The following is a 26425-nucleotide window of genomic DNA, read 5'->3' on the forward strand; positions in this document are numbered from 1 at the left end:
CAGGGGCAAAGGAGTTGGCAAGCACCATTTCTTTCCTCTGTCCCTCAATACAAACACAGAGTCACCTGCATGCACCAGACCGTGTGCTCTGCTGGGACTGCCCTTCTCAGTCATGCTTGACTCAGTCACAATACAGCAGCCCCGCCCCCAGAAGACCAGCAAAAACCCCTGTTCACACCACATTTCCCAGAGATTTCAAAACAAAGATGGCAATAAGAGACAAAGCAGGACACTATATAATTATAAAGTGACAGTCCAACAAGAAGATATAACAACTGTAAATATTAAGTACCCAACATGGAAGCAGCCAAATACATTAAAGTAGGTAACAAACATAAAGGAAATAATCCATAATAATAAAATAATAGTAAGGACTTTTAACACCCCACTTATATCAATGGATAGATCATCTAAACAGAAAATCAACAGAAACAATGGCTTTGAATGATACATTAGACCAGATGGATTTAAAGATATATTCAGAACATTCCATCCTGAAACAGTGGAATACATACTCTTTGCAAGTACACATGTAACATTATCCAGAACAGATCTCATATTAGGCCACAAAACAGGCCTCAACACATTAAAAAAGATTGAAGTCATAGTAGGCATCTTTTCTGACCACAACACTATGAAACTACAAGTCAAGAACAAGAAAAAAATCTAGCAAGACCACAAATACATGGAAGTTAAAGAACATGCTACTAAACAATGAATAGGTCAACCAGGAAATAAAAGAAGAAATAAAAAAGTACATGGAAACAAATGAAAATACAATGGCTCAGAACCTTTGAACAAAATACAGCAAAAGCAAATCAAGAGGCAAGGTTATAGTAACACTGGCCTAGCACAAGAAGAAAAATCTCAAATAAACAACCTAACTTTACACTTAAAGGAGCTAGAAAAAAGAACTAAACAAAACCTAAAGCCAGCAGAAGGAAGGAAATAATAAAGATTCAAGCAGAAATAAATACTATAGAAAATTAAAAAAAAAATAACAGACCAATGAGACCAGGAGCTGGTTCTTTGTAAAATAAATAAAACCACAAATAAAAGAGGAGAGACCACAACCAACACCACAGAAATACAAAACTTGTCATAGAATATTATTAAAAACTATATGCCAAAAAATTGGACAGCCTAGAAGAAATAGAAAAATTCCTAGAAACCTATAACCTACCAAAACTGAAACAAGCATAAATAAAAAAATTTTAACAGACTGATAACAAGCAAAGAAATTAAGCCAGTAAAAAAACAAACAAACAAACAAACAAACAAACAAACAAAAAACTCCCAACAAACAAAAGCCCAGGACCAAATGGCTTCATGGGAGAATTCTATCAAACATTTAAATAAGAGTTAATACCTATTCTTCTTAAACTATTATAAAAAATAGAAAAGGAAGAAAACCTTCCAAATTCATTCTATGAAGCTATCCTTACCTTGATAACAAAACCAGACAGAGACACCACAAAAAAAAAAGAAAAAACTATAGGCCAGTATCTCTGATGAATATAGATGTAAAAATCCTCAACAAAATATTAGCAAACTGAATCCAACTATACATTAAAAAAAATCATTCACCACAATCAAGTGCCTTTTATTCCTGGGTTACAAGTGTGGTTCGGTACTCGCAAATGAACACGACACATCACATCAGTAAGACAAAGGATAAAAACCATATGATCATTTCAATAGATGCAGAAAAAGCACTTAACAAAGGTAACCCATTCATGATAAAAACCCTCAACAAAGTAGGTTTAGAGGGAATATACAGAATACAATGAAGTCCATATATGAAAAACCCAATTAACATCATACTCAATGGAGAAAAACTGAGAGTATTTCCCCTAAGGTTAGGAATAAGGCAGCAATGTCCATTCTCACCACTATTATTTAACATACTATTAGAAGTCCTACCAATGGCAACCAGAAAAGATGAAGGAATGAAGACATCAAAATCAGTATGGAAGAAGTAAAACTTTTACTATTTTCAGATGACATGATACTACATAGAGAAAACCCGAAAGACTCCACCAAAAAACTGCAAAAACTGATCAATGAATTCAGTAAAGTCATAAGATATAAAATCAATGTACAGACATCTGTTGCATTTCTATACACCAATAATGGAGCAGCAGAAAGAAAGTAAGAAAGTAACCTCATTTACAACTGCACCAAAGATAGTAAGATACCTAGGAATAAACCTAAACAAAGAGGTGAAATACCTGTACTTTGAAAACTATAAAACACTAATGAAAGAAACTGAAGATGACACAAAGAAATGGAAAGACATTCCATGCTCATGGACTGGAAGCACAAATACTATTTAATGTCTGTACTACCCAAAGTAATCTACAAACTTAATGCAATCCGTATCAAAAGACCAACAATTTTCTAGAACTAAAACAAACAATCCTACAATTTGTATGGAGCCACAAAAGACCCCAAATAGCCAAAGCAACCTTGAAAAAGAAAAGCAAAGCTGGAGGCATCACAATTCCAGACTTCAAGTTATATTACAAAGCTGTTATAATCAAAACAGTATGTTAATGGCACAAAAACAGACACACAGATCAACAGAACAGCTGAGAAAATCCAGAAATATACTCAAAATTATATGGCCACTTATTGTTCGACAAAGAAGGAATGAATATCCAATGGGCAAAATACAGCCTCTTCAACAAATGGTGTTGGGAAAACTGGACAGCAACATGCAAAAGAATGAATCTGGACCACTTTCTTACACCATACACAAAAATAAATTCAAAATGGATTAAATGCCTAAATGTGAGACATTGTAAAAATCCTAGAAAAGAGCACAGGGAATAATCTCTCTGACACAAGCCATATCAGCTTTTTACTAGATAGGTCCCCTAAGGCAAGGGAAATGAAAGCAAAAATAAACTATTGGAACTCCATCAAGACAAAAGTGAAGTAAACAATCAACAAAACTAAAAGGCAACCTATGCAACAGGAGAAGATATTTGCAAATGACATACCCCATAAAGGGTTAGTATCCAAAATATATCAAGAACTGATACAACTTAACACCCAAAAAATAAATAATCCAATTTAAAAATGGGCAGAAGACATGAAGAGACATTGCTCCAAAGAAGACATCCAGATGGCCAATAGACACATGGAAAGATACCGTCATGACTTATCATCAGAGAAATGCAAATCAAAACTACAATGATCTATCATCTCACACCTGTCAGTGTCTACAAAAAAAAACACAAGAAACAGCAAATATTGGTGAATATATGTAGAAAAAGAAACCCTCTTGCAAAGCTGAAGGGAATACAAATTGATGCAGCTACTGTGGAAAACAGGGCGGTTTCTCAACAAGTTAAAAGTAGAACTACCCAATGATCCAGCCATCATACTACTTGGTATTTATCCAAAGAATACAAAAACACAAATTCAAAGGTATACATGTTCCTGCATGTTTATAGCAATATTACTTACGATAGCCAAGAAATGGAAGCAACCCAAATATCCATCCATTGAGGAATAAAGAAGATGTGGTATAGGGGCTTCTGGGTGGCTCAGTCGGTTGGGCGGCCAACTTCGGCTCAAGTCATGACCTCTTGGTTCGTGGGTTCAAGCCCCACATCAGGCTCTACGCTGACAGCTCGGAGCCTGGAACCTGCTTCAGAATCTGTGACTCCCCCTCTCTCTCTGTCCCCTTCCCAGCTCACGCTCTGTCTCTGTCTCTCAAAAAAATAAATAAATGTTAAAAAAATTTTTTTTAAAAAGATGTGGTATGTGTGTATATATTTATATTTATATTCATATTCATATTTATAAATATACATGCACATATATTTATATATTCATACATTTATATACACACATACATACAACGAAATATTATTCAGTCATACAAAGAATGAAATCTTGCCATTAGTAACAACATGTCTGGAGCTGAAGTATAATGCTAAACAAAATATGTCAATCAGAGAAAGACAAATACTGTATGATTTCATTCATAAGTGGAATTTAAGAAAGAAAACAAATGAGCAAAAGGAAAAAAGGAGTAAAGCAAACCAAGAAACAAACAGGCTCTTCAGTACAGAGAACAAACTGATGGTTAGCAGAGGGGAAGTGGGTGGAGGGTTGGGTAAAATAGGTGATGGGGATTAAGGAGTGCACTTGTTGTGACAAGCACCAGTGATATATGGAATTGTTGAATCACTACATTGTACACCTGAAACTAATATAATACTGTATGTTAACTAACTGGAAAAAAGATAAAAACTTAAAAAAAATCAATTCCAAAAAATATATGTTGGTAAAAAATCTGCAAATTAGATTAGAATAGATGAATTTTCTCAAGTCACAAGAATCCCTAAATATACAGGCTGACTGCTGAGAAGTTAAATCATAAAGTTACAATAGTCAAATAATTTCAAAAAACAAAACATAAAAACCCTTACAAAATTTTTATGTAAAGATACTATAATTAATGTGAAATGTGGAAATTTCAATATATTTGACAGTATGTAGGCTCTCTAGGGTCTATGAAAGCTCTCAGGGGGTCCAGCTTTTAGCACATATATCATCCCAATCAACATTCTCCAACTCCTGAACCACAGTTCTGGCAGTTGACCAGCCAGAAATCACCCTATTCTTCATTGTATTACAGGGGAGGGGACATTACACCAATTTCATTTGAGGGGGCTGGTCAGAGCCTCCAAGTGAGAACAAGGTTGTACACAGAAGGCTTTGCCAAAGGCTTGGCAGGGCTCTGGTCCTTTGGGAGGAGCAAATGCTTCTGTGATACGAGTGCCCTTCAGAGAGGATGTGGGGCCCAGGTCATCCTAGGAGATGGAACAGAGCAAACACTGAGGTCTGTGGTCCCACACCCAGGTGGCTTAATGGCAAAAATAGGTCAAAATGGACACTGGCTACAGGGGTGAAGCCAGAAGACAGCTCATTTCACTGCTGTTGTAATAATTTTAAAAAAGGAATCAATGTGTCAAGGGGCAATTTTCTATGACATGACCAGGTATACTGAAGGGGGCAGCTGGGGTCACAAGGAGCATTATGGAAATGGGCCGGGGAGTCGGAGACACTGGAGCCTTACTGGAGGGTGATGAACGTCAGGAGCAAGCCTGCCAAGGAATGGGGAGGAATGGCCACTCATATACCACCAGCTTATGTTCCAGTTAGAGGATGGGCTCCCTGAGGGTATTGTCAAAGAGCACAAGCTGGATGAGAGTCTGGGGGCAAGTGGACCCATCAAAATGAAGATAAACACCAGCACAAGTACATAACTTTAAAAGAAGGAACAGGCCCAGAGCTGCAGTATAGGATCACACTATTCTGGTTTACCTGAGACTCTGCGGTTTTATCACAGCAGGGCCCATGTCCTGGAAAATGCCTCAGTCCCACACAATTGGGCACTCTAACCACAACTGTGGCTCCACACAGCCCCTCAGGAGCTGGGGACACAGCAGATGGCAGGAGGGAGAACCAGGTAGCCACATAACCCTAGAAAAGAGAGCTTTGCTGCCTGGGTTCTGGAGTCTCGATGGTGAGAATAAACCAGAGAATGCCTGCTTTGTTACTGGGCCTTTGTCCTAATCCCACAAGAATGTGACCTGGGGAAATGAGGCTTCCAGTCTTCGAATGTCCTAGAGGTTTCAGCATTGGTCATTTCCTCCCTACTGCTACAAGGGATATGGCCCACTCTACCCTGAAACCACAGGCAGGTCCACGGGGACAGCCAGCAGGCAGCCAGAGGGAGAGGATGATCAAGGAGAATACTTGGTTCTCTTTTAACATGGAAGTGACCTGAGCGTGTTTAGAAGATGATGGGAAGGAATTTCTCAGGATGGAGAAGTTGAAAGAACAAGAGAGCCAGTGGGGAGGGATGTATAATATAAGAGCAGGGCCACCTCTGCCTCAGAGACCTTCCCCAAGTCTGACCTGAAGAGAAGAGAGATGGGCGGGTGGTGCATCCTCCATGAAGGGGGGGCCACCTCATCTGCTGAGAGTACTCTGAAGGAGTTTGAGGAGCTGGGAGTTTGAAACTGCTGCCATGAGAGGCACCTGGGTGGCTCAGTGAGTTAAGCGAATGACTCTTGGTTTCAGATCAGGTCATATCTCACGGTTCGTGAGGTCAAACCCCACATCTGGCTCTGCACTGACAGCGCGAAACCTGCTTAGGATTCTCCCTCCCTACTTGCCTCCCTGTCTCTATCTCTCTCTCTGTCCCTCCCTTACTCATGCTGTCTCTGTCTCTTTCAAAAATAAATAAACTTCAAAACAAAAAATTCTGCCATGAGAGATCGAAGAGAACTCAGGTGTGAGGCCCAGCTGCATCCCTAGCGGAAGCTATGTTGGCAAAAATAACTCCCTAAGTCTGATTCCTGGTCACCTGTAGCTGTTCTGTGTGTCCCATAACCAAGAGACTCCCTCAATCTCTAACAAAGTTGGATATTTGCATTTTGAAGTCTCATTTTAAATACCTGAGTGGGTACAACTTTAGAAGAGAAGTATAGCTTTACATGAAAATGGTATTACAGCTTTATTACCTGAAAGACAAAAATACCAATGCATTTATGGTAAAGCGTTTTAAAGGCTATTCTCACTATAGTAACCCTGCTTTCATACTCTGCTTAGGAGGCCAGAACTGCCATGCACATGCATTATATACTGTATGGCTTTATGAACAATATGTGGAAGAGACAGCATGCACAGTATACAGAGAGATGGTTCTCTTGGTACACAAGTCCAGTCTTCTGCATTATTATAATCATTCAGAGTTTTCTGCGCGTCTGTTCTGCTTTGCACATTTTGACTTCCATTTCAAAGTCCAGGCCTCGGGTTATTTTACCCCACATATGTAGTGAAGTTGGACAGAAAAGAGAATCCCGCTCCTAAAAACGAAATCAGCAGTAGGTGCGCCTAGACTGCCTTGACTAACCATCTGAGGCTTGCTGACTGCTGGCTTCATGCTTTTGAGGACTTCCTCCCTTGGCGTTTCTCCCACACCTTTCTCAGCAGCCAGATGCAGGCATCTCCAGGTTTTCGCCAACATGGACTGGGGATGTTTCTGCTTTTGAGCCAATGCTCTCTCTGCTGACTCCAGTGTCCAGTAAAAGCTGCAGAGGGACAAGAACTGCTAATGACATTGTCATAATCAGTCCAAGCACCCTCCTTCCAAGAGTGCAAGACACCAATAGTGCCACATACTGTGATTACAAATAGGCCTTGTCACTAATTCAGGAAAGACATCTATGTGGTGTTTCTTTTAAAATGTCCTACAAAACCCACATATTTTCAATAGTCAGCCAAATAACGAAGTCAATCAATTTTGTAAGGTCCTGCTAAGTGCCTCTCATGTCTAGCAGCTCAGCTGGTCTCTCAGTGCCCCAGTGGCTTGGATGTAGAACACTATATAATGTCAACAGGTAGACATGCAGACTATAAATATACATGGGACAAGGTTACCTTCACAATGACTTAAGCAACACAAATAACTATGAAGTGTCAGTAACCATATCCATTAAATTGACAAAACCAAGCTTACAGCAATAAACAGTTGATTATCAATAGCAAGGACAAAGGATGCCCCAGATACCCCTGGATATATTGAAAATATCAGTGCAGCCTTTAAGGGGGTCACAGATGTGCAATATATGACAATAACCATAAAACTGTGACCCAGAAATTCCACCCTTAGGAAGAGTCCCCAAGGAGTTAGGACAAAGGTAGGAAAAGAAAATGTACAAAGAACATAATTTAGTGAAGTTGGTCTCTATACAAAGAAGACATTTAAAACAATCCTAACAAGAAAGGGTCCTTGGCAAACCATAATATTCAGGCACACCATGGAGTTCTGAGTGTCCATTCAAAATACTACAACAATGAACCATGTTCATGCATGAAATTTTAAACATGAAATAGTACATGAAACTAAAGGAAAATACAATAGAATCAATGTATGACATTCAATTAGATGAACACGTATATAAGTATATGCAGATCGTATCAGGAAGGAATTAAGAATGACACAAATAATTGGTATTAAGAGATTTTTGTTGTTGTTGATGTTGGCATAGTAGAGTCCAAAACAAAATTTAAATTTACAAAAAAAAAAAAAAAAAAAAGGTGGGAACACCTATGAATGTTGAGTGGGAAGAGGTAGCTCACTTCTATCCACTAGATGCCAGCATCACCCTCCCAAAATACCTCCAGGCCATATGTCTGAAGTAGGGGCACAGAATAAGCTGTATGAAGAACCACTGGAATAGGTGATGACCAACCAACTAATGCTCCACCTTAGCTATGGGCAGCTGAGAGGGCTGGGGTGGGGAGCCAGAGAGTATGTGCCCTTCTAAAAGAGGCAGTCCATGGGGCGCCTGGGTGGCGCAGTCGATTAAGCGTCCGACTTCAGCCAGGTCACGATCTCGCCGTCCGTGAGTTCGAGCCCCGCGTCAGGCTCTGGGCTGATGGCTCAGAACCTGGAGCCTGTTTCCGATTCTGTGTCTCCCTCTCTCTCTGCCCCTCCCCCGTTCATGCTCTGTCTCTCTCTGTTCCAAAAATAAATAAACGTTGAAAAAAAAAAAAATTTAAAAGAGGCAGTCCGTACTCAGAAATCCAGAATGACCATAACCTGAAATTTTGTTTAATTAGCAGCTAATTCAAAGTTAAAACACTCTGTGGGCCAACACTATGCAGTCTGAGCCTCGTGTTGGTGGGCTACCCATAGGTGAGCCAACTTTTTCTGCACACGGCAAGGTGGTGAACACTTTAGGCTTTGTGGGAGAAATTCTCTGTCACAACTACTCAGTTCTGCCTTTGTGGGAGGAAAGAAAACAGATGATATGTAAATGATGGGTGTGGCTCTTTACCAATTTAAGCTTTATTTATGGACACAATGTGCATTCCATATAGTCTTCATGTCATTAAACATGATTTTTTCCTTTGATTTTGTTATCCAGCAGATTTTTAAAATGTCAACATCATTCCTGAGTCATGGGCTCTGGAAGCACAAGTCCCAGATTTAGCCTGAAGGCCAGTTTGCAACCAGTAGGTAGTAACTAGGGACATGATGGAGAAGGCACCAGAACCCCTCAGGGTGGCTGGGCATCCAGGCACAGGCTTCCTTCACACAAAGGAGCAGCCTCAGTGGGCATCCTGGGACCCACGCAGGACATCTTTCCTTTCCCAGCTCCCTTTCCCCATCTCCTGCCTCCTTTCAAAACTCACCTCACCCCTACAGAGTTTGCACTGTATGTGGTTTACTGTTGCCTCCTGAGAAGCCACAGTGAAAGTATGACCTTCTTTTCTTAAGCCCACAGTTGGCTTTTCTGCCATTATTTTAAATTCTTCTGGTATCAGTGTAGAAGGCCATTAATAAGGCACTAACATAGCTGTTTACATGGTTCTGAACCCCAGAAAACCCGATTGAGAATGTTTTCAGTTTTTCATGATCTTGCTAAAATACAAGTTTCCCTGTTTGTGTTCTCTTTGATCTAACAGAGAAAAAATGGAGATTGCTTTTTTTTGGGCCACAGAGGCAGCACAGGGTACTGGGAGTGGGGACAGTTTTTGACTGGACCCCAGGGAAGAAAGGCCACCGTGGCTTCTTAGCTTTTAGACCTATGCCCTGGGAATCTGCTCTGGAGAGCAGTGTGCAGCCTGCTGAAGGAGATCCTGAGGTTCCCACACCCCTTATTGGCAGGCAACACTGACTCCTAGGACCTACCTCGGGTCACCTAGAACACAACACAGGGCCCCTACTTCCCTAGCCCTCAAGGCAACAAAAGTAAGTGTGAAAAATTATAAAAGGAGGTTAGTGGGAAAAGAAGAAGAAAAGAAAAGAAGGAAGAAAAAGCAAGTGTTAAAAAGAGAAGCTTCTGGGAAAGGCAGGAAAGCAGAAGATGGGAGGGAGGAAGGGATGAAGCAGAGGAGGGGCCAGGAGTGTGGCATTTTCCAACTGTTCACCAGAAGACATTTCAGGCTTTAATGAATGATTAAGGGAGGAGAAGTAGAGGGGAAGGTCTTCATCTCTGAAACCCACTCACAGGAGCCAGCTGGGACTCCTCCTCTCTCCCCAGACATCTAATTCTTGGGTTTTAGGTTCAAAAGCCTCATCCAGGTGTGAAACAAACAAGATGGGGGCAGGAGGCAGGGGACTCATTCCCTTCCCCCTTCCCCTCATACAGAATTTGAGAAGATCCCTCAGTGAGAGGTGGGCAGATGGCCACAGAAAAGAGAACAGTTGTGGGGTATGAAGCTAGCATGTCCCTAAGGTTCACAAATGCAGAGAAACAGGTAGAAAGGACCCCATCTGGAACCCTGGGGGACAAGGGGCTCATACAAATGCCTGAGTCACAACAAGATGGGGTGGGGGAGATAGGGCAGAAAGAGACTACTACAGATGGATCCAGTGTATCCCTTGCATTTGGTCCCTATCTACTCTCAGTACAAAGGTGCAGATTCCCCAGCCTGCTGCCCCAGACCTCCTGCATTCCTCACCTTGTCAGCAGACACTATTCTGTACACGAGGCGTGAAGAATTGGCGGGGGAGGGGTGGAAAGGTGCTGCAGACACTGGAAATTTCATGAGGAGAAAGTTCCGGAAGAGCTGCACCACCTGCTTGTGCCCAAGGTAAGGACACAGCAATTGGCCGAGAAAAGTGGTAGATGACCCAACAGGTGGGGTCATAGGCACATCCCTGGACCAGCATTAGGCAGACACCAAATGGGAGACAGAACCTGCTGCTCCACTGAATATCCTGTGGCACTCAGAATCAGTCCCAGACTGGATGGGGGTGGTGGGGAAGGGAGGGAAGGCTGGTCAAAATCCTGACTGTGACTGAGCTATAAACCCAAAGCCACTCACAAATCACCAAATTGGGCTGTGGTTACTTTAAAATGTCATAGGCTTGTGTTAGAAATTAAGTTTAGTTATAGGAAAGTAAAGTGATATTTTTGCACATCTGAATTGTTGGCTTGTGAAGTTCATGCCTGCTACTCAAGTACTGACTTCTCAAATTCTCCTATAAAAACGGACATGAGCCTTTCTGGCTGGCAAATGCTACGTTCAAGGCACCTTGGCTGCTCACTCATTGCCTGGCCTTCCCAGATCTCACCAGGTTGTCAGAGACCTCCCCTAATAGCCAGATGAGTCAAAGCCACATATTAGGAAATCATCTGCCATCACTGCGGTTGAGGTGCCAGCCCAGGGCCAGCCATTAGTCCCCAATTCTCAGCAACTGAATCCTGCCATTAGCTAATCCTGCCATTAGCACTTGGGCTAAAGGCTCCCCTGACGTGTCATAAGCTCTGTGCATGGCCAAGGTGAAGGAAAAGGAGTCCTGGGTCGGGGCAGCAAAGTTACAGTAGCATGTTTCCACACCCTGCTCAGGTCCTTCAGGAAAGAGGCCTTTGAAGGAAGCTTTGTAAGCATTCCTAGGCTGTGAGCTAGCATAAGGGGCCAGAGATCCTGTACAAAAGCAGTGCAGTATTTGGTGCCTTTCTACTCCCAGGTTTGAGTGCAAGATAAAGGGCCAGCAAAGGCCTCTGGGAGCTTTTCAGAGCTGGGCAATGACCTGAAGATTGGGGCAGACCTGCTGGCCCAGGCTGGAGTCCACTCCCTAGTGCCCTGCTGAGATCAATTTACTAGAGGCCAATGTGCTGTGAACTAGGGGCAAGAGTCCTGGGTGGAGGTGTTGCTGCAGACACTTGAGATTTTATGAGGTTAATGAGAAGCACACCATCAGGAAGGCCACTCTACCTCCCTTGCCCCTATACTGAGGGAGAAACAAAATCTCATAAGTGAGATCTCAGGGCTTCCTTGGAGGTAGAACCCAGAACCCAAGGGAAATCAATGTAAAGGGAGAGATTCCCACCTCCTACCAGACCACTGTCCTCTGGCAATGGGGAAAGTCTGCTGGATCTCTGAGGAGAAGCTCGAGCAAAAGTTGTGGCAAAGACCTAATTCCTAGGGAAGGCAAGATATATCCACCTTAGGGGCTCCATTGTCCCTTAAAATCATTATGTCAGAGACCTCAGTGAGAGCTTGTTACCTGAACAAAAGAAAATAAACACTTTTCCTCTGCAAAATGCTCAGACATACCACTATCCCTTCTTCTCAGGCAAGTTACACATCTGTGCCAACCAAGTTCAACAAGCCACTCAGGGATGTGTGACAATTTCTCTAACACAAAGCAAGGATGGGGAGACAGCCAAGGAAGCTCTTCTGGCGAAGTCCTAATACATTCTGTCTATAAGAGTTGCCCACACTACAACCCAGAGAGATTCAAGTCACAGTAACAATTAGACTTCCCTTTTGGTTTGCTCTGGACGTTTTTCAGACGTGAGAAATTCTCTGGTTGTCACTGAATTTTTCAAGTATGGATTAGGTTCTCCTTCTTCACAGATACGGTCTGGCCCTAAATTCAGAACAGAAGAAAGAAGCTGCTCTGTGGTTTCTAAGCAGATCCCCTCTGGTATTCTAGAACACAGTTGTTGGGATTTTCTCTGTGGAATCTCAGTTGAAATGGGAGGACAGTAAGGCCGATATGGAGAAGTCACATATTCATTTTTTTCTTCTCTCAAAATGTTTTCCTGACCCTTTCCAAGTTCCTCTGTGGAAACGTCTTCCAGAAAATTCTCAAAGTTCACCACCAACTTGTCAATAAGGTCTCTGGGGGAAGAATATGGTTTTAGAACTCTGTCTTCTTCCATATTCACAGGGTCATCAGATTCCTTCAAATTTATCTTATCCTGAAAAAGAGAAAAGGATACCCCCAATGATCATTTTGGAGCTACACATGAGGTAGTCAATAGGCTTGGGACAACCAATGTCTCACCTCTTGACCAGCCCCCACATTCCTTCCAGAGACCAGAAGTGATGGCCAATCACCTCCATATGCCCTTCCATAAGAGCATGGCAACACTGGCCCATTTCCTGAGAATGGCACGAAGTATTCCATTTTTTTCTTATAGAGAGCTCGAGACTATTTGCCACACAATCTTAAGTTCACAAAACTACAGTTCAGATGGGAACATCAAAATTAGAACTCTTACAGATGCAAAAACTACAATCATGAAGACAAATGACTTGCCCAACATCATCAGAAAAATCAAAGGTGGCCTCCTAGGCAGAGGCAGTGTCTTTAACATCTTTGTATACAAAGAGTCTAGCTCAATGCCTGGCATTCAGTGAGTAATATATGCCTGCCATGGAGGCCAGCCCTATGTTACTCAAAAAGCATTTTCGAGGCACCTGGATGGCTTAGTTGGTTAAGCGTCCAACTCTTGATCTCAGCTCAGGCAATGACCCCAGCATTGTGGGATCGAGCCCCTTACTGGAGCCTGCTTGGGATTCCTCCTCTCCCTCCCTCTGCCCCTTCCTCTATCTCTCTCTCTCTCAAAATAAATGACTTTTTTTAAATAAATGAACACTTTAGACATCTGACAATACTGCCTATAAATCTGTTTACTCTCTTCATAACTTTTAATAAGTAGCAAATAAGGTAATACATAGCTGATACAGGAGAGAAGAAAACAGAAATAAGACAAATAACAAAAATTTAAATAAGTAAATAAAAATGTCCATGTTTAAAAAAGATTTCTGAGTTGAAACAAGTGCTAATACTAAAAATTCCAGCATCAAGCAATACTACAAACAATCTTTAATACAAATTTAAAGGTGATATTTGACACGGCTTGTTTTTACTTAACTAAGAAATTACACCTTAAAACTTTCAAAAGAGTTTTCGATTTAAAAACTTATGAAACTTGGGGCACCTGGGTGGCTCGGTCAGTTAAGTATCCCACCTCAGCTCAGGTCATGATCTCATAGTTCATGTAAACCCTGTAAAATCTCAGCCCAGGACTCCTCCTAACCTCCATCACTCTTCGTTGTCTTTTACAACCAGCCTCCTCAATGATTGCTTAACAAAGACAGGACTGTTTACCTTGAAATCATCTCCACGCCATGTGGCTATGCTGCTTTCAGCAGGGTTGGGGACATCGGGCCAACAGAGGTGCTTCAATCTGCTAATAATATTTTAAAACAGGAAGTGAGTTAAAGAAGTATAATACTCACACTGCATGGCTATGCCAAAAGGATGGAGCTTTGCTATAGGGAGTTGTATGTCTCCCTAATAAATAAGGTCAAGCTTCTGACCTCCTGACAGAAACTGGGAAAACAAAGTAACCTGGGGAGTGAAACTTCAAGTCATCAATGGGATGTGATGGAAAGACACCTTTCTTACCCTCTCCTGCCCTTCATCTCCACCCCGGATCTTGATGCTGAAAATCACACCATCACAGAACCATGTAACACTCAAAGCCTTATAAGGTACCCATACTTTAGTACAGTGATTCTCAAAGAGGGGTACCATCCAGCAGCAGCAGCAGCAGCAGCAGCAGCAGCAGCATTACCTGGGAGCTTGTTACACATGCAACACGTACAAGAATTTGGCTGCTGACCTGGTTTCTACCTATGGTTGGAAAATGAGGTTGACATTCACTTAACCATAACTAAGCATGGCTGCTTGGCAGAGAAGGCCCCAAATTGCACAATTCTGGAGAGAGAGGTCTACGAGGGAGGGAGCTCTTGACCAGCATGACAGTATGAGGCTGTCTGTGGAGAGAAAGCCTATGACCCTAAGGATGAGTTTCCTTTCCCATAGTGGCCAGGACAGGCAGGACAAATGCCCCTGTAGCCAGCCCTCCAACACTGCACCATGAGCAAGGAACAAGTCTGTGCTGGGCACACTACTGGGTAGTAATCTAATTCTATGGGTACACTCCCTGGTCTGCCTGGGAGAGAAGCTAGTGGCCTTCAGCCCTCTTGCTGCTGCCAGATGCTGAGAGAAAGTACCTTCTCCCTAATTTTAGTCTCAGATGCCAAATACAGAAGATAAAGCCTGTGGGGCAACTGGCAATCCCTTGGCCTAAGCCTGGTGTATGGGGCTGTGGGGGTGAGAGTCCTCTTGTTTGGTCAGAATTCTGATGAGCTATAGGGTGTAACATATAATAAACTCCATAAATATATGCCAAATTAATAAATGAAACAACACCCCCTTAATGACAGAGAACCCTCTTCCACCCATGATGCCTTCCACCCCTTTCTGTTGCCTATAACGCCCATGCTGTTGCCTATAAACTCACTTGGGCTTTTTGAGACCATATGCCACTGACAAGATGATGAGAATAAGAAGGCCACCTCCAACCAGAGAAGTTATAAGGAAAATCTCAAGGATACCTTTGGGAATAGGAGAACAAATGTCAGTTAAAGTCCTCACTTTCTTAACAAATACCAAAGAGTAACTTTTTATTCCAGTAGCTTAAGCAACACATTACTTATGAGTTTTCTTTCAATTCAATTGAATTTTAATTTATTCATTAAAAAAAACCCTGGTATTTATGGCTCCTCATCCAGTTCTCTTCTGCCGGAATAATAGTGACAGATATTATGTTCACAAGGTTCAGTCTCCAACCTTTCTAATTCAGTACATATTTATGAGCACTTACCATTTGCCAAACACTGTTCTGGGTAATAAAATAAACAGCAATAAGCAAGAAATACAAGATCTCTACTCTCATGGAGCCTACGTTCTGGTAGGAGGATTCAGACAATAAAAAAAGATTATTTCAGATATAATAGGATATTAGACTGTATCCAAGGTAAGGTTGAAGAAAAGTTAGTAACTTTAGATAGGGTGGCAAAGGAAGACTTCTCTGAGAGGTGAAATTTGAGCTAATGTTAATAATGAGAAGAAACTGGCCATGCAACAATATGGAGAAAGCATTTCTGGCAAAAGGAACAATAGATGCAAAAGCTGCAAAGCAGAAAGAAGTTAACACAGACAGAAGCAGAAAATTGTAGGAGATGAGGTCAGTAAACAACAGATTGTGAAGGATCCTGAAAGCTATGGGTAGGAGTTTGAATTTTACTTAAAATACAACAGAAGCCACAGGTGGGTTTCAAGCAGGAGTCTAGGGTTTTAAACTCTGGCTGGTGTGTGGAGAGTAGACTGTACAGGAACAGAGACAGAAGGAAGGAGATTTGTAATGTGTAGACAAGTGTAAGAAACATCGACACTCCAAGGCAGGCTCTTGCCTTAAATTTGACTCATGGAGAAAATTCTAGCGGATAATGCAATTTGTGCCCAGTGTTGTGAAAATAAAACAGCATTTTTAAAAGACTCTAAAGAACAATATCAAAAACCTCCAAAAAGGCAGTGTTAGTCCATAAAAATAGAATGTGTTGTGTAAAAAACACAATCCCATATTCGTATTTTCCAGAGGCATAAATATATTTTTATTCTTTTAACCATGTAATGAGCAAGAGGTTTTCAAGAGTACTTAAACCAGACTATTTTTCACTTTTACTGTAAAAATTGGCAATGTCCTTTCACTTTTAATGTAAATAATTCTTAAAACAATTCGAATATATCCAATCAAATCTCTTTCCCTCAAAGACTTGAGAAAATTAAAATATTTCTGTTTCTCCCATTCCCCTTTCTTCTTGATCTCTCTTCTCATTTCATCTTCTTTTCCTCTTGAATATTTCCCATAACCATCATACAACACTATATAGCATTTTATATTTTGTTATTTATTACATTTTTCTTGCTATTTTTCTAATCTAAAAACTAATAAGCAGAACATGTCATGTATGTTTTTACTCAAAAATCTTCACAAAGGATAGAGGTTAAGTTACTTCCTGTGGGCCAGTGGTGCTTGTTCAACCAAGGTTTTCCCTCTAAGGCCCCATTGTGCAGTAACCTGTGACACAGAGAAACTGGTGACTATGAACTTGGGGACAGCCTTGAAGCAGGAGCTTGTTTGGACTGAGAGTAAAGTTGGCATTAACTTGATCTCTTCACCTCAAGATAATAGGGGGCTATCCATTAGGAAGGAGCAAAATGACCACTCTTTTTCAATTCAGCTCTCAATGTGCATGCTCTCCCTATTCTCTCCTCACACATACACCTTCCAGGAAGGCCAGTGAGCCACAGAGTAGATGGTTCTTCTATGTACCACCCTTCCATTTGGTTTCCCCCTGCCTTTGGAAAACATCATCACTAACTGGTCTACGGGAAATGCCAAGGGGAATTATCCAAGGCTTGAAGGAAATACTCACTAATTGACAATGTCTTGAAGTTTATTGTGGTGCCGTTGATCCCCCCAGCATTGGTGCTGGCCATGACTTGAAGACTATAAGAGGTCTTTCGTGTTAGGGACTCCAGATCGTACTGCAGGATGTTGGAGTTAACTGTCTTGGCTAAAGGAAAAAGATGGAAGTCAAATGCCAGAGCCAAGGCCAAGTAAAAAAAATGCCAGATCCAAGGCCAAGCAGTGAAATAAGAGCACCTGAACCTGTACCTCTAAGCCAGCCCATCTCATACCCCAATCCCTCTATCCATGTTGTGCTTAAAATTAGCCTATAAAGATAGATCAAGGACCTAAACATAAGAGCTAATATTATAAAACTCTTAGAAGACAAACACAGGGTAAATGGTGGCCTTGAATTTGCCCTTGGTTTCTTAGATATGATACCAAACACATAAACAACAAAAGAAAATAGATTAATCTGGACTTCACCAAAATAAAGCTTTTGTGCATCAAAAGACATTATCAAGAAAGTGAAAAGACAACCCACAGAATGGGAATATATGCAAATCACAGATTTTATAAGGAACTTCTATTGAGAATATATATTTAAAAACTCTTAGGACTCAACAACTGAAAGGCAAACAACCCAATTTAAAAATGGTCTGGGGCGCCTGGGTGGCTCAGTCGGTTAAGCGTCCGACTTCAGCTCAGGTTGTGATCTCGCGGTCTGTGGGTTCGAGCTTCACGTCGGGCTCTGTGCTGACAGCTCAGAGCCTGAAGCCTGTTTCAGATTCTGTGTCTCCCTCTCTCTGACCCTCCCCTGTTCATGCTCTGTCTCTCCCAGTCTCAAAAATAAAGGTTAAAAAATAAATAAATAAATAAATAAATAAATAATAAAAATGGTCAAAAAAAATTGAAGACTTTCTCAAAGAAGATCCTCAAATGACCAATTAGCACATGCAAAGATGCTCAGCATCATTAGGTATTAGGGAAATGCAAATCAAAATCACACTGAGAAACCATTTCATGCCCACAAGGATAGCCATAATAATCTTTTTTAACATAAAATAAGTGTTGGTAAGAATGTGGAAAAATTGGAATTATCAGACTTTGCTGGTGGGCACGTAAAATGGGGCAGCCTCTATGGAAAACAGTTCAGTGGTTTCTCAAAATGTTAAGCCCAAATTACCATATGACCCAGAAATTCCACTCCTAGGTATATGCCCCAAAGAATTAAAAGCAGAGAACTCAAACAGGTATTTGCACACAGATATTCATAGTAGCATTAATTACAGTGGCCAAAAGGTGGAAACAACCCAAATGCCCATCAACTGATGAATGGATAAATAAAATGTGGGATATCCACATAATAGAATATTCTTTAGCTATAAAAAGGAATGAGATACTAATACAAGCTACAGAATGGATAAACTTTGAAAACAATATGCTAAGTAAAAGAAGCCAGGTAAAAGAAGCCTCATACTCTATGATCCCATTTGTATGAAATAGCCAGAATAGGTAAATAAAAAAGACAGAAAACAATTTTGTGGTTTCCAGAGACTGTGGAAAGAAGACAATGCCAAGACACTGATTAATGGCTACCAGGTTTCTTTTTGGCATGGAAACAGGTAGAGATGATGGTCACACATCATTATCAGCATACTCAATGCCACTAAACTGTGCATTTTCAAATGTTTTAAGTGGTGACTTTTATGTTATATGTATTTTGCCATAATAAAAAAATTTGCCTAATTTTAGGAATCCATGCCCATCCCTAGGAAATCAGGAGATAGTCTGGATTCAAGGAAAAAAGTATGACTTGGCAGTGGGCAGTAGGAGTCAGGATAAAGGGTCCTGCACCGAGCTAAGTGTCACTACTCTACTCTTTGATCCAAGCACACAAGTCCATTCCAGACTAATGATGGTGAAGCTCCCAGGAGGCCCACTTGTTCACAGCCTAACGAGGACATATTATATCAACTCCTGTGGTTCCTACAAGACTGTCACTTCACTCTCATTTGACTCCAAAAAACTCAAGAGATAGGTACTCTTGGCCTCATTATCAGAGATTCTCAAAGAAGCTAAGTGACTCATGCAAGATTATAGAGCACCAACCCCTAAGGCAGGTCTATCCATAGCATGTTTGGGTTTTAGGGAGTTTCCAACTTGGCTATAAGCACACTTACAGAATTCTTTTCCATCTTCAGCTTGGTAAAATATGGTGTAGTTGGTGATGAAACCATTTCTTTGACTCTTGGGAATCTCTTTCCATGTGATTGTGACTGTCTTCACACCAATGTTGTCCGCCTGGGTCACAGGACCTGCTGACGGAACTTTACAGGACAGGGATAAAAACAATAAACACTGAATCACAGTGGAGTAGATCCTTTCCCCACAAAGGCTCTGGCTAGTACTGAAAGCGAAATCAGTGCTGGAGGTGGGAGGTAGGAGCAAAGTAGGTAAATGATGAATCATCTTGTTTGGGAACACTGTTTTCTGGAATTATCCATCTCGAACAGAAGAAAAGCAGGGTCAGAGGCCTGCAAAAACAGTACTTTCTTATGGCTCTCACTCTCATTTTGCATTCAGTTTCTACTCATATCTGTAATAGCTATCATCAAATATAGGTGAAGGATATGCCCCCATGGGCTACCTTTGAGTGACAGGATGTGTTTTCTAACGTGGAGGAGGTTAACTTCCAAAAGATAAAGTCTGAGAAGTTCACCAGTAAAACCCTTGATTACAATTACACAATTAAAAGTAATTTTTTAGCATCTCCAACTTATGATTAACTCTGCAAAGTCCCTAACCCGGTCTTAGCTAAATGTTATTCTGCCTACAGGGCTATTTACACAAAGTTTCTTTGTGAATTTGCACAAATTATTTCAACTCTCTGGGCCTTGATTTTCCATTTATTAAATGAGGGGCCTGGACTTGATGATCTCTAACTTCTAGTCCAGCTTTGAAATTCAGTGGATCTACAACTTGACCACATTGTGTCAAGCATATATAGCTTACCAGAAGCTGAATGAAGGTGCAGCACAGCTAAACACTAAGGCAACTGTGAATGAGCTACAGACATCCACAGCCTTGTCTGGATGTTGGATAGCACCACTGAGGACACTGAGGAAACTCAGTGTTTCCTCAGCACACTGAGGAAACTCAGTGTTTCCTTGCCCCACAGGGCCTTTTCATACATACTGCCTTCTCTGACATAAGCCTGGATGGAAAATGGTTTGCCCACTCGATCTTGCAACACTGGATACACAGAGATGTTATAGCACCAGAAAGGTTTTAATTCATCTGTAAATAAGAAAGAAAGACAGAAAACAAGCCTTACTTCAGGGCATGGCAAAGGAGAAGAACCACTAAACCAACTTACCACTACAACTTACTAAAGATGCTCTATTTCTGTACAGTTTCCACATCTGGAAAATAAGGAGGTTAGGTTGGATGGTCTCTAATGTCTATGCTAGTTCTAAAATAGAGCTTTTAAAATTAATTCTAAGAACCAAGTCTGCACCAGTGTGATAAAATGACAGAGACATCCAGGAAGGGAAAAGAAATCCGTCCCTCCTCCATCATGGATTTTGATACCTGATTTGGTAGCAATGCAGAAAAAAACTGAATACTTCTGTTAACAGCACATCACCTGGTGAACTCAGATACCATTAATTCTAGCTCCTCTGTCTTCCAGCATCCCTGCATGAGTATAAATCCTTATATGAGTGCTATTAAGTATTAATAAATGGCTGTACTGACAGGATTAGGAGGGTAAAGCCTCACTTATCTGTGATCAGTGTTTGTTGGGATGGGATATAAACTCTAATGTTATCCCCATGATCGAGACATCAGGAAGGGCTCTCTGATGGTGGTGTTAACATGGTGTTTTCCACCTGGAAACAGGCCAGATACCTGGTGTGATACCCATGACTTCCCAACACAGCCTCACTGGGAAATGGCAAGAATGTCACTTCACTACGCTTGCACTAGCTTTGTCAAATGCTATTAACCACACCTACAGCTTTGACGTCAAAGTTAAAGATTTTAAAACTGATGGAAATGAAACTGAATCCCACAAAGAGGGAACTTATACGGTTCATAATTGCTACCTTGCTTAATTGTCCAGTTTGTAGCCTGAGACACAGATTCCCAGGAAAAAGTGGAGGGCTCTGAGTCCAAATCTGGAAACCACTCAACCATCCATGTGTCTACCTCTGGAGCAGAGCTTCGCCACTCCACCACCAGCTGGTCCTGAGTGAGGCAGGCCTGCATGGCCTCAATGCACTGAAATGCTAAGAGAGGAGAAAAAGAAGAAAGAAAGCTGCCCAACTCATTCTCCAAATGCACCAACCACACTGGCATCCATTCACTGCCCAAATTGTAAAGAAGATCAAAGTTCAGGATCTCCACTGCAGCCTCCCTTAATGGTGCTGTTTCCACCCTTTTTATTGTATCTCTTTTCTTTACCCCCAACTTTGATGTAAGTACCTTCTTAATTTTTCCTTATCTCTGACAAAATTTACCTGTTTCCAAGAAAGGATCTCACTAGAGAGTTGCAACTCTCTAGTGCAACTAGAACTCTCAGCAACTCAAAAGACTCACCTTCCACAGGTGCCTCTGCAAATAAAAGGAAAGCAAGCCTGAGACAAAGAATGAATCTCTAAAGACAGAATTTCAGGCACCAGGAATTCTATGGCTGGGAGCTGGGGACCCTAATATCATACCAGGGAGGTGGCTTCAAATTTCAACTGTCTAGGCTAGCCCCACACAACCTGCCTATGGATTCCTCTCCATAGGGCAGTAAGAATTGTATCTGTACCAGAAAGATGCAGACACACTCATTCAAAGCCCCTAGGTACGGACCGATATGCCAATGACAACATTTTCTGCAAGCCCAACAAAAAACTCATGTCTGGATAAGGGCAAGGAGGATTCCTTTAATAGAAAAGTTGAACATGTGACTTCAAATACAATAGCTAGGATTTCATTAGAATCAGAGAGCTATCTTATTGAAAATTTTCTAAATAAGCAAAAAGAGGAGAACTACTAGAGGTACAGTATGGCAGAGAAGGGGTGGGGCTTAGAAGATCACAGGATGTGGCTCTCCCCTCTCCTCCACTTCTTATCACCCACAACACACCTGAAGCTTCAAAACTGGAATAGAAAATATGCTTAAATGAACACCAAAAACAATCTTGGATAAAGGCAGAAAAGGAGGCAGTGTCCCTTAAAAAAAATAAATAAATAAAAGAGCCTTCTGAAGCTAGAAGCCTAGGCCAAATGTAGGAATTTGATGTGGCATCTGGGGTATTGAATCCTGCTATTTCTAGGCAACAAGCCCCATGAGGCTGTGTTCATATTTAGGAACCTCTGTTCTTGAAGGCCAAAGTTCATGAATCCTTTTCCCAAACTGGGCCTTTATGAGACACTCCAGCTGCTAGTCCCATAAGCAAGGCCAGGTAATTTGTCACCCTGAAAGGGTCAGGAAGGGCAAATGAGGCATGAAGAAAATGTGAAGCTGGAGTGAGGACAGGGGCCTGAGCATTAAGCCCTCGTGACCCCTAGAGCTCCTGTCACTCCTACCTCCTACCCCCTCACCCCCGCTCATAGCCTGTACGCATCCTCAGTTACCATTGAAGTCAGGCCAAAAGGCATTCCTAGAGCATCTGGAACCCTCCCCAGCCTCTTGTAGCAGATAATGTTCATGCTCTCTGATCTTCTCAATTCCTTCTTACTGTTTTTGTGTATTTTTCTTGGTTGGAAGAACTTTGTAATATAACTCATACTCCAGAGTCCCCTTGCAAGGTCATGCTGGAACCGCCCTCCCCAAGATGTTTATTACAGATTTTACCTGTTATGGCTTGAACTGTGTCCCCCAAAAAACACATCCTCAGAATGCAACCGCAGAATGCAAGTACCGCAGAATGCAACCTTATCAAGAAATCAGGTTGTTGCAGATGTTAATAGTTAAGATGGTAGGTCCTTAACCCAGTATGACCGGTGTCCTCATAAGAAAAGTGGAATTTGGACACACAAAGAGACAGAGGAAGCTGGCCCTGTGAAGATCAGGCAGAGAGTGAAGTTATGCTGTCACAAGCCAAGGAATGCCTAGAGCTTACCAAAAGCAGGAAGAAGGAAGGAAGGAACTCCCCTAGATGGTTCTGAAAAAGCATAGCCCCATCAACACCTTGGTTTCAGATTTCTAGCCCCCAGAACAATGGGATAATAAATTTCTGTTGTTTGAAGCCACTCAGTCTGGTACATTTCTATAGCAGCCCTGGGAAGAACACACTGCACCTTTGGCCTTCCCTTCCCTGACATTGCTTCCTTCACTGCCTTTTCTGGTCTCCCTGGAGGCAGTTTTTCAGTAATTACTTGCACACAAATCTTAACCTGAAGACAGGAGTGAGTGTTGATTCCTAAGCCCACACCTTTCTTTACCAACACTGGCTATCAGAGGAACAGGAGTCAGGTAGAAAGAGCCAAATATGCTGCAGGGAAGAAGAGAACAGCCCAGGCTCTGGGCCACAAGAGTGTGGAAAAGGTTCAATTAAGCCATAAGTCAACCTTCAAAGGGCCTGGGTAGTGTCAAAGGGTGCTGAAAGAGAAGTTTCCTAATCATCACTCGGCTGTATGTATACTAATTGCTGAATCCTTCCATTATTCACCAAGAACTTTTGAGCACTTTCTTCAAATACACCATACCCCCAGGAGCAGGAGAAAATCCATATTCTTCTGGGGAGAGGGGGAAGGGGCTTTGACCACTAATACCTTTAAGTTCTTGTCGTTTGCATGAAAGCAGTCACTGTGGGCCATCACATATAGTCCTCAGGTGCTATGGTGCCTCACCTTAGCCAGCTGTCCTAGCCTATCCTCAGCTCTTCCCCAAGAGTTCAACCTCCTTCTGACTCCCCACCACAAAATGGCTGTGCTCTTCTGGGCCCTGCCTCAGATCACTCCAGAGCCACCTGCTGGCTAAGGTCTTTTAAAACCCAGAGGATGATCAGACCAGATGGAACCTGAAGGTGTATCTATTCCAAACCCTTATTTTAAACATGGTAAAATGGAGTCCCACAGAGGTAAATAACCAGTTCAGTGTCAAACAGCATCAAATCCAAGGTTCTGAATAAAGCATATTATATAAATTTGGATCGTGGAGACCTGTGTTTGAATTCCACCTGAGAAACCATGGGCAGATTCCTAAGCTCTCCCGAATCTCAGCTTCATCGTCTATGAAATGATTCCACAGCATCTACCTGATGGGTCATTTCAAGGCTAACATTAAACTGACCTATGTCATCTTATCACAATGCCTAAAATATACTAATAGTATATGATAATTATACTTAAAGATTGTTATAGTTATTACAATTAAAACTATTCTCTACTTGACTCCATTTTATTAAATAAAATTCTGTAAAGCATTACTTTCTTATATGTCTAAAACAGGGGTCTTTATACTTTCTCTGTAAGAAGCCCAATAGTAAATATTTTAGGTTTTATAGTACACATGGTCTTTGTCACAACTATTCTACTCTATCACTGTTTCTTTTTTTTTTTTTAATTTTTTTTTAACATTTATTTATTTTTTGAGACAGAGAGAGACAGAGCATGAACGGAGGAGGGTCAGAGAGAGAGGGAAACACAGAATCCGAAACAGGCTCCAGGCTCTGAGCTGTCAGCACAGAGCCCGATGCAGGGCTTGAACTCACCAACCGCGAGATCATGACCTGAGCTGAAGTCGGACGCTTAACCGACTGAGCCACCCAGGCGCCCCGTATCACTGTTTCACAAAAGGTGATACAAGGAAATGTAAACAAATAGGTGTGGCTGTGCTCCCATAAAACTTTATTTACAAAAACAGGTGCCAGGCCAAGTTTGGTCCACAAGCTGTAGCTTGCCTACATCTGGTCTAGGATCATTATAACTAACGATCACACCAATGCTTCTGACACAAATCAAGTACCTTCAGAATTGGGAAAAATAAACAACAAACCCTATGGGAATTTAGCTAAAATATATTTCATAGTATTTGTGAAGTTGATAATCCATGTCTAATAAAAATTTAATGAGAAATTGTATTAACAATGACAATAGTAGTAATTAGCATTAAATAAAGCATTTAATTTTTTAAAATGTTTATTTTGGGGCGCCTGGGTGGCTCAGTCGGTTATGCATCCAACTTCGGCTCGGGTCACGATCTCACGGCTCTTGAGTTTGAGCCCCGCGTCGGGCTCTGTGCTGACAGCTCAGAGCCTGGAGCCTGCTTTGGGTTCTGGGTCTCCCTCTCTCTCTGCTCTTGCCCTGCTCACACTCTGTCTCTCAAAAAGTGAATAAACATTAAAAAATATTTAAAAAAATAAAAATAAATAAAATGTTTATTTATTTTTTAGGGAGAGAGAGCAGAGGACAGGCAGAGGAGAGAGAGAGAGAGAAAGAGAGAGAGAGAGAGAGAGAGAGAATATCCCAAGAAGGTTCCTCGCTGTCAGCTTGAACCGTGAGATCATGACCTGAGCCAAAACCAAGAGTTGCATGCTTAACTGACTGAGTCACCCAGGTGCCCCTAGGCAAAGCATTTTATTTTATTTTAAATATTTATCTTTTTTATGAATATAATTTATTGTCAAATTGGCTTACATACAACACCCAGTGCTCATCCCAACAAGTGCCCTCCTCAATGCCCATTACCCATTTTCTCTCTTCTCCACACCCCCATCCACTCTTAGTTTGTTCTCTGTATTTAATAGTCTCTTGTGGTTTGCCTTCCTCCTTCTCTGTTTGTACCTATTTTTTTTCCCCTTCCTTTCCCCCATGGTCTTCTGTTCAGTTTCTCAAGATCCACATACAAGTGAAAACATATATCTGTCCTTCTCTGACTGAATTTGCAGCAGCGTAGATGGAACTGGAAGGTATAATGTTTATTTATCTTTGAGACACAGAGAGACACACAGACAGAGTGAGGGGGGGGGGGAGGGCAGAGATAGAGGGAGACACAGAATCCGAAGCAGGCTCCAGGCTCTGAGCTGTCAGCACAGAGCCCAACATGGGGCTCAAACTCACGAACTGTGAGATCATGACCTGAGCCAAAGTCAGACACTTAACTGACTGAGCCACCCAGGCACCCCTAGGCAAAGCATTTTAAATATACAATCTCATTTCATCATCACAACAGCTCTATGAAGTAGGTGTTACAATAAAATAACTCCATTTTACAAGCAGCTAAGGTTTAGAGTTTAGATAACATGTGCAAGGTTTGCAGTGCCTAGATATTGTAGTGAAAAAGTAAAGATATAACTAAAGGGCTGTTGGACTCCCAAGCCTAG

The 26425-nt window shown here is 41.6% G+C and overlaps 1 protein-coding gene across 1 annotated transcript in view; it reads right to left on the bottom strand.

Moving 5' to 3' along the window:
• Positions 1-10964: 10964 nt before the first annotated feature.
• The window catches only part of IL31RA (interleukin 31 receptor A), an 80261-nt gene continuing 64800 nt past the window's right edge, over positions 10965-26425 (bottom strand). The window contains exons 10-16 of the mRNA XM_040493343.1: positions 21212-21394; positions 20301-20402; positions 19286-19432; positions 17128-17268; positions 15150-15243; positions 13949-14030; positions 10965-12752 (exon numbers count right to left, since the gene is read on the bottom strand). Coding sequence (XP_040349277.1) covers positions 12303-12752; positions 13949-14030; positions 15150-15243; positions 17128-17268; positions 19286-19432; positions 20301-20402; positions 21212-21394 — 1199 coding nt within the window. The 3' untranslated portion in view covers positions 10965-12302. The remainder of the gene's footprint in view (positions 12753-13948; positions 14031-15149; positions 15244-17127; positions 17269-19285; positions 19433-20300; positions 20403-21211; positions 21395-26425) is intronic.

Source organism: Herpailurus yagouaroundi, unplaced genomic scaffold (genome assembly GCF_014898765.1).
Source record: "Herpailurus yagouaroundi ecotype Mexico unplaced genomic scaffold, PumYag 29, whole genome shotgun sequence".
Lineage (NCBI taxonomy): Eukaryota > Metazoa > Chordata > Mammalia > Carnivora > Felidae > Herpailurus > Herpailurus yagouaroundi.